The sequence below is a fragment of the Lactuca sativa genome, chromosome 5 (assembly GCF_002870075.4).
Source record: "Lactuca sativa cultivar Salinas chromosome 5, Lsat_Salinas_v11, whole genome shotgun sequence".
In the NCBI taxonomy this organism is placed as follows: domain Eukaryota; kingdom Viridiplantae; phylum Streptophyta; class Magnoliopsida; order Asterales; family Asteraceae; genus Lactuca; species Lactuca sativa.
Genome location: NC_056627.2, coordinates 286,026,348 through 286,039,916, shown reverse-complemented (window position 1 = coordinate 286,039,916; position 13,569 = coordinate 286,026,348). Strand labels below are relative to the sequence as shown.

The 13,569-nt window shown below is 42.8% G+C and overlaps 1 protein-coding gene across 1 annotated transcript; it reads left to right on the top strand.

Moving 5' to 3' along the window:
* Window positions 1-11,913: 11,913 nt before the first annotated feature.
* On the top strand, window positions 11,914-13,249 carry LOC111910412 (uncharacterized). The gene is made up of 4 exons (XM_052763730.1): window positions 11,914-12,176; window positions 12,221-12,494; window positions 12,609-12,676; window positions 12,772-13,249. Exons 1-4 carry the CDS (start codon window positions 11,914-11,916, stop codon window positions 13,247-13,249), a joined length of 1,083 nt encoding a protein of 360 aa, XP_052619690.1.
* Window positions 13,250-13,569: the final 320 nt, after the last annotated feature.

The window sequence follows — 13,569 nt, the reverse complement described above, 5'->3', positions numbered from 1 at the left end:
TATCTTGGTGGAAATTGGTGAATTGTCATTCACCTACCTTCAAGTATTTTATAGCTTGGATTACGGCATACCTCTTCTAAGTTATAAAATAGTTTGTTGGGTCCTAGCCTTAATATTTCATATTGGGTGTCATATTAAGGACTTTAAATCAATTATCTTGAATATCTCCCAAAAGATGTCTGGTTTAGACACCTATGATCTTCCCAAATCTCTTGAAACAAGGTTTCCTAATGAAGATGATGTCCCATGGAAATCATACTTCATTCACCTCCACCAATTATTCTCCCCAACCCACAAGTTCTTGAAAAGTTTAAGGTCACTCAAGCCCTATTGGCAAGGCAAGGTCTAGGTGTGATCACATCTTGGAGATGTAGTCACATATTGACAAGCCGGGAGAGTTGGGTGTCAAAGTCTTGAGAAAGTTGGTGGTTCAATCACTTTCTAAGTCACATAGTGAGTTCCTTTGGGACACCTATGAAACAGACTATGACAAGACCCTTAATGATCTTATCTATTTGTTAAGATCAACTTCCTAAAACTTTATGGACATTGACAATAGTGACACATGAAATCCAGAAAAGCATTCTCTTCCCAATGGAAAGGGATCGGCCATAGTCAACTCGGTTGACCAAATGGTAAAGAGAAAAGCTAAGTTTGTGATAGTCTCGTGTACCATTATCAAAGGGTCCATATGTTTGTATTGCCAAAGGAAGGGGCGTTGGTTGCGAAGCTGCCAAATTTACCTAAGGATGTTAAAGTCAATAAGTTTGACTCTACTTCAGGTAAAGTCCACTATCTAACTCTGTTAAGTTTCTATTCTGAGATTCTTGATACATGATGTGACTGGGTCACATGGTGATGTTTTAAGAATCAAAGAAAAGTGAAGAAACCTAAAGAAAGAATATGCTGAATCTGATCGCATAGATGGATTTCTATCGCATAGTTTGAAAAATCGGATTCTTGAGCTACTTCTTAGGAGTTATGAGATATTGCTTAGGAATAGATAACAACAAGTTTTCATATGGATTGTAAGGATAAGTTTTTCCGCAAAGTTTTAAAATAAAAGAAAAAAATTTTGATTTTATTTATTTTAAAATATCCTTACAATGGCATTTGAGGAAAAATTGTTTCTTATATGATTCCATTAAGAGCAAGAGTGGAAATATGAAATTGATTCTTTCATTTGTGGTAATGTCTAGATTTACCAAATAAGGAAAGATTCTCATCACCCAAGTTTCAATTGGACCGGAACTTGGAATCATGCAAGTTGTATAGCATGATGAATGAGAACTTTCAAGTATTGGAAAATTAAGACTAATTATTTGTTCACATGGATGTGTGAGTCAAGTAAAGGACTAAGGGATCGAGTACACATCCTTGTGCACTGATTAAGTCCACCACAAAAGATCAATAAGATTATTCATCATAATTTACTAAAGCTCAGTAAATATGATTATACTTACAAGTTTAAGTGTAACTCTGAGACATTGGAAAAGGTTCCAATGTATGGCAGAGCGAATAAGAAGAATCAAATTAGGCAGAAGGATAAAAGTTTCTCAAATCTGAAAAGATGGGAGAGTACTTTAGTATCAATTTTGTGATCATCTTAATGATTAAGAAACCATATCACAATTAATTTTTTAAGGAAATCTTAGTGTATTCTTATGAATAAGAAGAGGGATCTTGAATTGTTGAAATGGTTAAATCAAGAGGATGAGTCATACTTCGTTCCAATACAAGACTTAGAGTCATACTCCAAGATTGTAACTTGAGTGACATGTCTTAAAGAAGGTTTAAAACACTTGTCAAATGTAAGAGTAAAAGTTTTCTACTCTTGTACATTTGAAATTGGTAAGTTGTGATGTTTTGGATAAAACAAAGACCAACTTAGGCCAATGTTGCGAAGTGTTTTTCTTGATTAGAATCCGCACTATCTCTTGGATATTTGACAAGGGAGTCTTATAGGTCAAGAGGACAGTGGGAGTCTTAAAGGTCTTGAAAGTCTCAAGAACTAATCAAGAATAGAACCTGAAGTTCTTCACTAGCACACGACTTGAGGTTTATAACCTATCGTGTTGACTTAGTCTATGCCCATTCCAGTTAAAGTTGGCTTTGCATATGAGTTCTTAGAGTTCTCAATTGGTTGCACAACAACTTGGAAGCAATGGCAGGCCCTTGAGCTGCCAGGTGGCAAGAAATTAAGATTGAGTTCAGTCCATATGAGTTTGGATTTGTCATTATCCTTGTCTTGTGACTATGATTTTGACAATTCACATGGATAAGAACACATACACCAGTAAATCTAAGTTTCATAAGGTTTCTCTCCGATTCATGAAAATGATGGTGAGGAAGCACTTTCACTAAGTAGATTTTAGCTAGATAGCAATTGTGATATTTGCACTCTCAAAGTCGTTAGTGGAGCGTGTGTGGTTTACCGGCACACTAACCTGGACTTGTGAGAAATGGGAAAAAGGTCTAACCATTATGATTATGGCATACCTCTTCATAATTGTTTAGACACACAAGTGTGCTATCTAAGGGAAGGTGTATGATTTTGATAAAGTCTTATCAAAACAATCTAGTATCAGAAATCTGAACTTTGGTAAGAAAGTCAGCTGATTTCTGAGTACATGTCAAAGCTAGTGGGAGCATAAGTGTTATGCTAATAATCATCATGTTAGTGGGAGCATGATAATTATGATAAGTATTGCAAGTTAGCAATGTTAATTATAGAAAACAAAAAGTTTCAATTCGTGAGGTTGCAGGGGTTGAAAAAGTTGTTTTGCTATAATTAAGGGAGAGGAAATTATACTTCATCTCAAATCTATAAGCTTAGATCGTGAGGTTTTAATCATTTTGTCAAGGATATATATGAATTTCATGTTGGAATGGCTCAACATAAGGAAATTCTGTATATGGGTCCATTATTTGCGTTCTAAAATTCGATTATGATTACGGCATCCCTTTTCATAATCTGAATTTTGAGAACTTGGCAAATTGAAATGGACATATTATAGCAAAAGACTGGTTTAGTCTTTATGTGAGACATCATGAATCGTGTCCCATATGCTTCGGATATAGGATCGATTACATGTGCTATATTCATCCGTTCTAAAATTTTCCAAATGCCTGGGGCATTAAGAAGGGAAAAGGTTTAGAACTGGATATGACTAAAAGGATTAAACAATTGTCGAGGACAATCTAAGGTTTACCAATGATTGGGTGCTCAAGGAAAGTTGGAAGTATAGTGATAATTCTGGAAGGACCATATTGACATAATCTGTAAGGAGGCAACTCTTGTTCAGAAGTGATAGTCAAAATGGAATCTGGAAATGTTTCAAAGTTAGAATTTTCAATCTGTTTAAGATTAGGAAACTTAATGCAAGAAGGATGTTTCCAAGGAGCTGATCTCCTTTGGAATACTCTGTAATGGTTGTTGTCAAGTCTTTATGACTTTGTACATAATCATTACAAGAGGATCAATGCATATAAGTTTAGAATCTAACAGATTTCAGTAAATGGCATGAATTTGAAATTCTTGCATTTGCAGTAAGGATTTGGGAGTGTGAAAAGAGAATCATTGAAGTTATGTTCAATTGATCTAGTTCACAAAGTAAAGATCATAGACAAACATAGTATGCATACTTGGTGTGTGGCATGACTAGTGTTTAGAAAACATAGTGTACATACTTGGAGCATGGGACAACTATTGTTTTAAATTCAAGAATAAAGTTGATAGCTGAAACAGTATACAATGAATAATGTGTAATCATATGGTGATAGGTTTTGATACCATATTGGATTCAATTATTATTGTGTTTCATTTTGCATGTTTTGACTTCCCGAATAAACTGGGTTATTCTTCCGGAATGACTAAGTTATTCAAACCATCCACAGTCGGTCATATGTTGGAAGTAGATATGAATTAAGACTATCATGAGTTGGCTTGTAGAGGTCTAAGGTGTTGGACAAAGGGCTACAACACTCATGAGTGCTCATAAGTTCTGAGTATTGGATTCAACCCGCGCTCATTGGAATCACTTCATGCATTTTATCTCGAGTGATCATGAGACGATAATATCTTATATTCTTCAAACCTAGAGATATGAGTTGTTACTATGAGTTGATAGTACATTGATAGCACGAAAACGCATTTGGTAACTCGGTGCTATAAAACGTGCTTTTGTGTATGATTCAACAAGTAGTAGAACAAGCCATATGAGTCGAAGTTTATCCATTCCTTTTACCTTCGGGATAAAAGCGATATCTGTGGGCCCCTCGATGATTTGATGATGACAAATGGAAGTGCTCGGCCGGGCCAGGACTAATTTGATTTGTTCAATTAGTCAGTCGTCATAAATTGGAAATCGGGAAACAACAAATGGACAGAGAGAATGATTATAATCCATGTCTCAGTCCATATGATATCTAGAATGGAGGAATATATGATCCCTTATCTAATGGACAAGTCATTGACAAAGGTCAGAGTTCATCTACAAGGTCAGAGTTCGACAGAAGCTTTTGAGAGCTACGATTGCCAGTTGGTTCCTGAAGTCATACGCAATAACAGTTTTAGACTTATCCAAGTGGGAGACTGTTGGATTAATGTCTAAGTCCATAACTATAATTGGTAAGACTTGACCCGACCCGGCATGGTCCATTTGGGTTGCATACCATCATGCACTTGGATAGACTATAATGAGAGAAATAAGACACTTATGGTTATTAATATATTATAAGTTCTAGTATATTAATAATAAGAATAATAAGATTATTTAATTAGTATTGATCAAGAATTAATCTAGGATTAATTAAGTGATCAAAAGAAGACTAATTAAATATATGGGTTGATTGTGTAAATCATCCATACTTGTATAGTGGGCTAATGCTCCATGGATAATCAAGTTGGGCTAAAACCCATAGGATGGTCCATGGATGCTCCATGGTGTATTTGTACCCATGGATCATGGAAATGAAAGGCCATGTCAATTAGGGTTTACATGGTGTAACCCTAACTATATAAGCATCTTATTCTTGACCAAAATCGGCCACTAGTATTATTCTAGAGAGGGCTAGCCGATTTCATGAAGTGTAGAATTCTCTCAAGTTATTCCAAGTGTTTTGGTGATTGTGATTCCATTTGAGGTGTCACACTTGGGGCACTAGGCACTCAAGCTTCATGAAGACTTTCTACATCAAGAGGTATGTATTCTATCTTGTTACATTCATTGTTTTTGTATGCTAGATTAGGATAATACCTTGGATGTTCTTATTTGCATGTATAATAGAGAAAACATAGATCCAAGGTATTTAGGGTTGCATGTACACTTAGGAGTGTTAGAATGCTCAAAACCCAACAGCGTTATCGAGTGCAATTATACTCGATGGAGTCTCTGATAGTTTTATGTTGTATTTCAGAGACATCATGGTTAGACCACGCCACGGAGCGAGTACGAGCGGTGTGAGTGACGATGAGATTCGTCAGATGATTCATGAGGAGGTGGCTGCAGCGATCCGAGCTGAGATTCCGGAGATGTTTGGGTCTATTAAGACCACCTTGATGGAGACTTTTGAGGAGCGGTACGCCGCATTGACTGAGGCTGCAGCCGCTGCAGCTACCGCAGCTGTGGCCGCTGCCAAGCCACAGGGGGGTGACTCGTTGCTGTTTCGGGAGTTCAGCAACACGAAGCCACCTGAGTTTGATGGGACGCAGGATCCGATTGTTGCGATGAGGTGGATCACTGATATTGAGGGGTGTTTCTACACTTGTTCATGTCCGGAGCATCTGAGGGTACGGTTCGCTTTGAACCAGCTCCATCTGGGAGCGAAGGATTGGTGGAAGTTCGTGACGGCGAACTTCACTTTGGCAGAGATTTCAGCAGTGACATGGGAGGGGTTTACCTCCATGTTCAGTGACGAGTACGTTCCCCCGGTGGAGAGGGAACGATTGGTTCAGGAGTTCTTGACCCTCAAGCAGGGTACTGATTCGGTTGCGGTGATCACGCGGAAGTTTCATGAGAGGGCGATGTTCTGCCCCGAGCTGGTATCCACAGAGCAGGCTCGGATGAGCCGGTACTTGGGTGTTTTGAGGAGGGATATCCAGGAGTTTGTGTCAAACTCCACCTATCATACCTTTGCTGAGCTTCAGGTGAATGCCAGGAAGCGCGAGATCGAGTTGGAGACCCAGGCCAGGGAGGAGGCCAAGTCTCAGCGGGTGGACCGGCGGCCGGCTCAGTCTCAGCCGGCAGCCAAGCGGACTAAGTCCGCCGATTCGAGGACGGGAGGTCCGAAGGGCCGCACTTGTGGAAAGTGCGGTAAGGGTCATGAGGGGACATGTCGATCTGGTGCTTGCTACAAGTGTGGCAAGGAGGGGCACATCGCTAGGGATTGCCCCAAGGGGTTTACGGTTTGCTTTCATTGCAACCAGACAGGCCATCGGAAGGCCGAGTGCCCTCAGCTTCTTCAGGGATCTGCACCTACTGCCAGGACTACTGAGACTCGACCGATGAAGGCCGAGGCCCCGAGGGCTCGTGGGAGAGCCTTTCAGCTGACTGCGGAGGAGGTTCGCGCTGCGCCCGATGTTGTGGCAAGTATGCTTTATTTCATGTATTTATTTTGATGTCGAGATGTTATGCTTATGTTATGATACGCGTAGGTACTTTCCTTGTGAACTTTGTGCCTGCTTTAGTGTTATTTGACTCGGGTGCGAGTAGGTCCTTTGTATCTTTGGCTTTTAGTCAGCATATCAGCGTTAGTCGTGAGTTGTTGAGTCGGCCTCTGAGAGTTTCTATAGCTGATGAGAGAGTGATTTGTGCCACGGAGGTTCTCCGGGAATGTGTGTTAGAGATTTTCGGGGTTGAGTTTCTGATTGACCTGATTCCTATTGCGATGGGTGATGTCTGTGTCATTGTGGGCATGGACTGGTTGAGCCGATTTGGCGCTGTCATCGACTCTGAGCGTCAGCTGGTGACTATACGAGACCCTAGTGGGGGAGTCCTTTCGTTGTACGGCGAGGGTACCCGTTCGGGATCAGCTTTTTGTTCGGCCGCTAGGGCGAGGCAGTGTCTACAGCAGGGCTGTAAGGGTTTTGTGGCGTATGTGATGGATACGCGGGAGGTTTCCGAGAGACCGGGATCAGTTGAGGAGGTCCCAGTGGTGCGTGAGTTTCCAGATGTTTTCCCCGAGGAGCTGCCGGGAGTACCTCCTGTGAGGCAAGTATAGTTTGGTATCGATCTGGTTCCGGGGGCCGCGCCTATCGCTAAGGTGCCTTATCTTCTTGCACCTCCAGAGATGCAAGAGTTGTCCTCGCAGCTTCAGGAGTTGCTGGGGAAGGGATTCATTCGGCCGAGCAGCTCGCCGTGGGGAGCACCTATTCTGTTCGTCAAGAAGAAGGATGGTTCGCACCGGATGTGTATTGATTACCGGGAGTTGAACAAGTTGACGGTCAAGAACCGTTACCCGTTACCGAGGATCGATGATTTATTCGATCAGTTGCAGGGGGCATCTTGGTTTTCCAAGATCGATCTGAGGTCGGGGTACCATCAGGTGAGAGTGCGGGATGAGGACGTCCAGAAGACAGCGTTTAGGACGCGATATGGGCATTATGAGTTTGTGGTGATGCCTTTCGGGCTCACCAATGCCCCGGCCGTGTTCATGGATCTCATGAACAGGGTATGCAGGCCGATGTTGGATCGGTCAGTGATTGTATTTATCGATGATATTCTAGTGTATTCGAGATCTAGAGAGCAGCATGAGGAACATTTGAGGGAGGTCCTTGGGGTTTTGAGATCGGAGAAGCTTTATGCCAAGTTCTCCAAGTGTGACTTCTGGTTGCGGGAGGTCCAATTCCTATGACATGTTGTTAATCAGGAAGGAATATTGGTCGATCCGGCCAAGGTTGAGGCGGTGATGAGTTGGGAGGTGCCGAAGTCACCCTCTGAGATCAGGAGCTTCCTTGGGTTGGCAGGGTATTATCGGAGATTTATTAAGGATTTCTCCAAGATCGCAGTGCCGCTCACCAGATTGACCTGGAAGGGTGTTGCATTCTCATGGGGACCCGAGCAGCAAACCTCCTTTGAGACACTTCGCCAAAGGTTGTGCGAAGCTCCGATATTAGCTCTCCCGGAAGGGATGGAGGATTTTGTAGTATATTGCGATGCATCAATTTCGGGGCTGGGTGCAGTGTTGATGCAGAGGGGTCATGTGATAGCTTATGCGTCGAGGCATCTGAAGCCTCATGAGGCGAGATATCCCACGCATGATTTAGAGTTGGGGGCAGTAGTGTTCGCTCTCAAGATTTGGCGTCACTACTTGTATGGGGTTCGATGTACGATATACACGGACCATAAGAGCTTGAAGTATTTGATGGATCAGCCCAACCTAAATATGCGTCAGAGGAGGTGGTTGGATGTGGTCAAGGATTATGATTGCGAGATCCTGTACCACCCAGGCAAGGCTAATGTGGTAGCCGATGCATTGAGCCGCAGGGCGGAGAGCACTCCACTACGAGATGTATGCTTGAGATTGACTGTGATAGCTCCAGTATTGGATGCTATTCGTGGGGCACAGGCCGAGGCTGTGCGACCAGAGATGCAGAAGAGAGAGCGGGTCGTTGGGTTGGTTTCAGAGTTCGTTACGGATGGACGAGGGCTTATGACGTTTCAGGGTCGGATTTGGGTACCGTTCGTGGGCGGTACGCGTATTACTTTGATGGAAGAGGCTCATCAATCGAAATTCTCGATCCATCCCGGGGCTACGAAGATGTATTTGGATTTGAGGAAAGAGTATTGGTGGCCCTGCATGAAGAGGGACGTCGCATGGTTCGTTGAGAGGTGCTTGACCTGCCGTAGGGTTAAGGCCGAGCACCAGAGACCGCATGGCAAGTTGCAGCCATTGGAGGTTCTCGAGTGGAAGTAGGAACAGATCACTATGGATTTCATCACCAAATTGCCGAGGACTGCCAGAGGAGTCGATGCAATTTGGGTGATTGTGGATAGGTTGACGAAGAGCGCTCACTTCCTTGCCATCAGTGAGAGTTCTTCAGCGGAGAAGTTGGCGGAGATATATGTGAGAGAAGTGGTATCTCGGCATGGGGTGCCGATCGCGATTGTTTCAGACCGTGATGTGCGCTTCACTTCTAGATTCTGGAAGAAATTCCATGAGGAGATGGGTACTAAATTGCATTTTAGTACCGCATACCATCCCCAGACAGACGGTCAGAGCGAGCGAACGATTCAGACGCTGGAGGACATGCTTCGAGTGTGTGTGTTAGATTTCGGGGGTAGCTGGGATGCGTATTTACCCTTGGCAGAGTTTTCCTTCAACAACAGCCATCATTCGAGCATTGGTATGCCACCCTTTGAGCTGTTGTATGGTAGGAGGTTTCGGACCCCCATTTGCTGGGGAGAGGTGGGACAGAGAGTGATGGGCAGTACAGAGATCGTGTTTCAGACGACATAGCAGATTCAGCAGGTTAGACAGAGGTTATTGACCGCCCAGAGCCGACAGAAGAGTTATGCAGACAGACGCCGATCCGAGCTTGAGTTTCAAGTCGGCGACTTCGTTCTCCTGAAGGTCTCTCCTTGGAAAGGAATGATTCGATTCAGGAAGAGGGGCAAGTTGGGACCCCGGTATATTGGGCTATTTCGTGTGATTGCAAGGATAGGCCGGGTAGTCAATCGTTTGGAGTTGCCAGCAAAGTTGGGGCAGATCCACGACACTTTTCATGTGTCGCAATTGAGGAAGTGTATAGCCGATGAGTCGGCAGTGGTTCCATTAGAGGATATTCAAGTGGATGCGAGCCTGAATTATGCTGAGAGACCAGTGGCCATCAGGGATCGGAAGATCAAGGTTCTGAGGAACAAGGAGGTACCTCTGGTGTTGGTTCAGTGGCAACACCGGAAGGGATCGGAAATGACTTGGGAGCCGGAGCGTGAGATGCGGGAGTAGCATCCGGAGCTATTTTCAGAGTGAGACTTCGAGGGCGAAGTCTAGTCATAGTGGGGGAGAGTTGTAATAGCTCGGAATTCCAGGTATTGTTATATTTATGATTTTGGGTGTTTTAAGAGGGGACTCGGCAAGTTGGAGCTCAGACTCGCCGAGTAGGGTCGCGGATCTGGTCGCGGGTTCGCAACTGGACTCGACGAGTCCGGATATGGACTCGGAGAGTCTGCGCTGTTTAGCGAAACCCTAACCGTCCAGGTTTGGGACGTATATGAGGGGCCTTATGGCCGTCATTGTTCACCCTAGTCCTCTGAGAGAAACCCTAATTCGATTGTGAGCATCTGGAGCAAGGTAGAAGACCATTGTTGATTTTGGAAGTGTTGTTTTGCAAGGAAGAGGAGGCTTGGTTAAGGGAACAACAAGAGAAGCCACATTCTGAGGATTGGGGACACAGAGAGCACGTGATTCAGGTAATATTTTGAGTTGCATTCTTCTATGTTGATGTGTATATGGATTTAGGGTTTATTGAACCCTTTTGTGGCTAGATGGAGTGTTACCTTAGCCCCCCAAGCGATTGGAACCCTGTATTGGGACCTTTGGAAGTCCAGAATGTCCCATGCCTGAGCATTTCGGGAATCAATGGAGGTTTTGGATTGGAATCCTTATGCCTTAGGTCAAAATGTAAATTATGAGTCATGGGGTGTATTATGAGCACCGAAATGAGGACCTTACGTGATGAATCAGTCTAGGAAGGCCAGACCTATGAATGGTCGGAGCAGATCTGACCTTAGAAAGCAGTTTGAGCGGTTGCATGACATGGACTCGCCGAGTCCGATGAACAGACTCGACGAGTAGCTTGAAGATTAACTGGGACTCGTCAAGTTGTTCTTCAGACTCGGCGAGTTGAGTCGGGGTGGCCCCGCGATTCTTCCAGGAGGAACTCGTCGAGTCAAGGAGGATACTCGACGAGTAGAAAGGGAATCTTAGAGAATTGGGGAGGACGTCTAGACTCGCCAAGTCCGGTCAAGTTGACCGTTGATCGTTGACCAGAGTTGACCTATGTTTGACTTCTTAGGGATAGTCAAACTTAGAAGATAAAAGTGTTAATAAGAGATGTATGATGTTATAGGGAGATTGTAGCTCAGCGGATCGAGCACGAGTGACTTCGGGATTTGCTAGCTTTCGATATTCAGAGGTGAGTCTTCTCACTATACTATACGCGGAAGGGTTTGACTGTGTGACCGGAAGGTCGGATACGATATGAGACATATTTGTTTTACATGATAAGTTAATTGCTATATGTGCTATGTATGATATGCTTGATATGGGCCAGAAGGCATTATGTTATGGGCCGGAAGGTGAATATGTTATGGGCCGGAAGGCGTTGTGTTGTGGACCGTAAGGTTGGCGTGGGTAGGACCGGAAGGTTTACCCAGCAGGGACGGAAGTCCCCTGAGACACATGGACCGGAAGGTCAGGGCCTGGAAAGGCGTATGTGCGTAAGTTGTATTTTGGGGAACTCACTAAGCATTTATGCTTACAGTTGTTATGTATGTTTTTCAGGTACTAGCGAGGACCGTGGGAAGGCGCCGGCGTGATCTGTACACACTGATAAATGTTATATGATAAATGTTATATGATCTTGGGATTCATATTATTTGTTTGAAAATTTACGTTGTTACATTGAGACCCTACTGATATGTGCCCAATGTTACAAGAAGATGTAGAGTCGGTTCAAGCTATGGGATTCTCAAGTCAACAGCAAGGAAACTTTCAGCCAAGAAGCAATCCAAATTGGCACCAACCCAACGCGAATTTTCAGCCAAGGCCACCTCATCAACGAAGACCTCCATTTCAAAATCAAATGCATCACCAACAAAATTATCAACCACATTTCTAGTCAAATCAACCTCCTAATCAATCTCAATTCCATCCTCAAAACATGCAACAAGTCGTTCAAGCGGATCAGGAATGTCTTTGGAAGACATTGTGAAGAGTTTAGCCATAAGTACTCAAACATTTCAAAATGATACCAAGGTGAGTATGAAGACTCTGGAACAAAAAATTACTCAACTTACCACTTCTATGAGTAAACTGGAGTCACAAGGCAAACTACCTGCACAAACCGAAAAGAATCCAAAGCATAGTGCACGTGCCATCACTTTGAGAAATGGCAAAGTATGTGAAGGTCCAAAGATGATTGAAGAAGAAGAGAAGATGGAGTTTGAGAAAGAGTAAGAGAAGTCAAAAACACCCTCAAATCAAATTCCCATTGAAGAAAAGTCACTCCTCCTCCATTTACCACAAGGTTAAGCAAGTCAAAGCGTGAAAGGGAAGACAATGAAATCATGGAGATGTTCAAAAAGGTTGAGGTAAATATTCCTCTTATTGATGCCATCAAACAAGTCCCTAGGTATGATAATTTACTTAAGGAATTATGCACATCTAAAAAAAAGTTAAAAGGGAATGAAACTGTCAAAGTGGGTGAAAATGTATCTGTAGTGCTACAGAAAAGACTACCTCAAAAATGTAAGGATCCAGGTGTTTTCACGGTTCCTTTCAAGTTAGGTAATCTTCATGTTCCATGAACCATGCTAGACCTTGGAGCTTCTATCAATGTTTTGGCATATTCTATATTCAAAACATTAAATATTGGCATATTGAAGAAGACCGGGGTGATCATTCAGTTGGCTGATAGATCTTTAGTACATCCAAAAGGTGTGCTACAAGATGTGTTAGTCCAAGTGAATGAGTTAGTATTTCCAGCAGATTTTTATGTCCTTGATATGGATGATGATGACTCATCAAATTTGAGTTCAATTCTTCTAGGAAGATCCCTAGGACAAAAATTGATGTTTATGATGGTACATTGCCAATAGAATTGGATGGAGAGGTGATAAATTTCAACATCTATGATGCTATGAGATATCCAAGTGATATTTCATCTTTGAATTTTGTGGAAATCATAGAACCATTGACAGAGGAGTGTTTTGATTTTTCTAATCTTGACGTGTTAGCTCTCATTTTAGATAGGAATCTTCAAAAGGAAAAAGTGGAAAAACTTGCCAAGCAATTTAAATTTCATGAAGAGATTATGGAATTTGTATCTTGCATGGATGGAAAGAAGAAAATGAGGTTTGATGTTCCAAAACTGAAGTTATCGATGCCTAATGAGAAACTTATTCCTTCTATTATGCAGGCACCAGAATTGGAGCTCAAGACTTTACCCGAGCACCTCAAGTATGCGTATCTTGGAGAGAAAGAGACTTTTCCAGTGATCATTTCCACAACGTTGTTAACAAAATAAGAAGAAGATCTTGTCACCACATTGAAAGAGTATAAGGAAGCTATTGGGTGGACTATAGCCGACATCAAAGGGCTAAGTCCTTCACTTTGCATGCACAAGATCCTTATGGAAGAAGATTACAAACCCTCCTGAAAAGCTCAAAGGCGTTTGAATCCTCCAATGATGGAGGTTGTGAAGAAAGAGATTTTGAAGTTGTTGAATGTAGGAATGATTTATCCTATATCGGATAGCAAGTGGGTAAGTCCGGTCCAAGTCGTACAAAAGAAGACAGGTATAATTGTTACAAAAAATGACCAAGATGAATTAGTCCCCACCCTTGT

Bases quoted from the DNA above. Each gene is read 5' to 3' on its own strand.
- LOC111910412 (XM_052763730.1), top strand. From the start codon at position 11,914: ATGTCTTTGGAAGACATTGTGAAGAGTTTAGCCATAAGTACTCAAACA. The intron at 12,177-12,220 runs GTAAGAGAAGTC...TTCCCATTGAAG, and splicing joins AAGATGGAGTTTGAGAAAGA to AAAAGTCACTCCTCCTCCAT. The intron at 12,495-12,608 runs GTTCCTTTCAAG...GGCATATTGAAG, and splicing joins AGGATCCAGGTGTTTTCACG to AAGACCGGGGTGATCATTCA.